General features: G+C 67.2%; 1 protein-coding gene and 1 long non-coding RNA gene across 2 annotated transcripts in view; both read left to right on the forward strand.

Annotated features, from left to right (window-relative positions):
• The window catches only part of LOC113483250, a 16888-nt gene that overhangs the window by 4118 nt on the left and 10493 nt on the right, over window positions 1-2277 (forward strand). The window lies entirely within an intron of this gene.
• The window catches only part of ECEL1 (endothelin converting enzyme like 1), an 8479-nt gene continuing 6894 nt past the window's right edge, over window positions 693-2277 (forward strand). The window contains exon 1 of the mRNA XM_026854645.1: window positions 693-1560. Within this exon, the coding sequence (XP_026710446.1) occupies window positions 817-1560 (744 nt within the window). The 5' untranslated portion in view covers window positions 693-816. The remainder of the gene's footprint in view (window positions 1561-2277) is intronic.

Genomic DNA, 2277 nt, shown 5'->3' on the forward strand with positions numbered 1-2277 from the left:
CCCCCCGACTGGAATTAACTTTGCACACACATCTCGTGCCGCACCACAATCGGACACAACGCAATGCAACACGGCGCACCACGACCCAACCCAACACAATGCAACGCCACGCGCCACGGCGCAACGCGATGCAACCTGACGCAGGGCCACACAACCTGCCCAGCCCGCAACGCCCCAACCCAACGCCTTCCCCCTCCCACATCTCCCCAAAGCCCCTCTGCCCCAAGTTGCTCACCGCCCTCTATACCCCACCCCGAGGGGCTGGCAGCCCTGTGCCCCCTCAGGGTGGGAAGGGGTCTCACGGTGTGGGGTGAGGATGTGCTCACTGGACCACCTCGGCCATCAACCCGATGTGGGTGCTCTTGCCCGTGCACTGGGTGGGCGTGGGGGGTCTGTGGGTGCATGGGATGGAGCTGTGCCAGGGGCTGAAACCTGCCTGGGGCCGTGCAGGCAGGACCCTGCCCTGTCACCAGTGGGGCTGGCGGAGGGGACAGCCATGGGGTAGAGCTGCCACCGAGCTCCTGGCACCAGGGCCAGTCCCCGTGCCACCAGTGGGGCACTCAGGCAGGAATGGCGATGCAGGCAGCGATGACGGCAAGAAGCAATCCCCCCCCTCCCCCCCCTTGCTCCTCCCCAACCCCCCCTCAACCACCTTCTCTGCCTTTTCCAGGAGCTTCCCGCCTCACCCAGGCACCCTCCACCATCTCCCCGCGGTGGGCACGGCTCCAGCATGAGTCGTGGGGTGCCCAAGCTTGCCCCCCACCTGCCTTGAGCCCCTCACACCCACACTGCCTGTGGGGACCCCCAACTCCAGCCATGGAGAAGACCTACTCATTGACGGCCCACTACGATGAGTTTCAGGAGGTGAAGTACGTGAGCAAGTACCAGAGCGGCACCCTGCCCAACGGCTTCGCCCTCCAGCTGGGCACTGGGGCCAAGAAACGCCGCGGGGGGCTGCCGCGCTGGAGCCGCCGGGAGGTCTGCCTGCTCTCGGGGCTGGTGTTTGCTGCGGGGCTCTGCGTCATCTTGACGTGCATGTTGGTCCTCAAGTACCTGGCGGCTGAAGGGGACAGCTACTGCCTGGAGGGGTGCCAGGAGAAGAAGGCCTTCCTGCGGGCGTCCCGCTTCCTCAGCGCCAACATGGACGCCACCATCGATCCCTGCCAGGACTTCTACTCCTTCGCCTGCGGCGGCTGGCTCCGGCGCCACGGCATTCCCGAGGACAAGCTGGTGTACGGCACCATCGGGGCCATCGCCGAGCAGAACGAGGCCAAGCTGCGGGCACTGCTGAGCCGCCCCGTGCGGCGCCGAGCCCCCGCCTCGGCCGAGAGAAAGGTCAAGGAGTTTTTCCGCTCGTGCCTGGACCGGGCTGAGATTGACCGTCTGGGCCCGCGGCCCATGCTGGAGGTCATCGGGGAGTGTGGGGGCTGGGATGCCCCCCCGGGCCGCGGGGACCTCAACGAGCTGCTCTACAAGACTCAGGGGGTCTACAGCGCTGCCGTGCTCTTCTCCCTCACCGTCAGCCTGGACGAGAGGAACACCTCCCGCTACGTCATCCGGGTGAGGGCACCCTGCCCCTGGGGCTGTCCCCCAGCCACCCACTTGTGCCGGTGACACCCCCCGGGTGACACTGTCCTTGTCGTGGTGGCACTGGATGCCCGCCCTGTGTGGGGGTTTGGCTGCAGCAGGCAGTCGGGCTGGGACAGTCCTGTCCCTGGTGACCCCCCATCGCCCCATGGTGGGGCCCCCATGTCAGGCTGCTCCGGGGTGACAGTGGCATCTCCAGGATGGAGGGAGGATGCAGGTGGGGGGACATGGGCAGTGGCACGTACAGAGTGAGGTGGTGCTGCCCACTTGGGTGCTGGGGACAGCCCAGGGAGGCACCAGGGTCTCCAGAGTGCCAGCAGCCAAGCCCCTCACCTTGGCATCCTGGCTGCCACCTGCACACAGGAGGTGACAGGGAGATGCCCGCTGGCCCCACAGCACCAGAGCAGGGTGCCAGGGCAGTTGCCCGTGGCTTTGTCAGCCTTCCCCCACCCCTGCCAGCCTGTGCCCCTCAGCCTGTGGTGCCACCAGGGCATGAGTGGGCTTTGTCTGGGTGGCCAAGGCCCAAACACCCGTGGTCCGTGTGGTGGTGGGGGCACGGTGGGGACATCGTGTGGGCACGGTGATGGGCATGGGGGCCTGCGGTGGATGGCACAGCAGTGCGGGCACAGCAGTGTCACGGTGTGGACACAGTGGGGGGCGTGGAGGGAATGTGGGGGGGGGGCACAGCAG

Source organism: Athene cunicularia (genome assembly GCF_003259725.1).
Source record: "Athene cunicularia isolate RWA chromosome 9 unlocalized genomic scaffold, athCun1 chr9_part1, whole genome shotgun sequence".
NCBI lineage: Eukaryota > Metazoa > Chordata > Aves > Strigiformes > Strigidae > Athene > Athene cunicularia.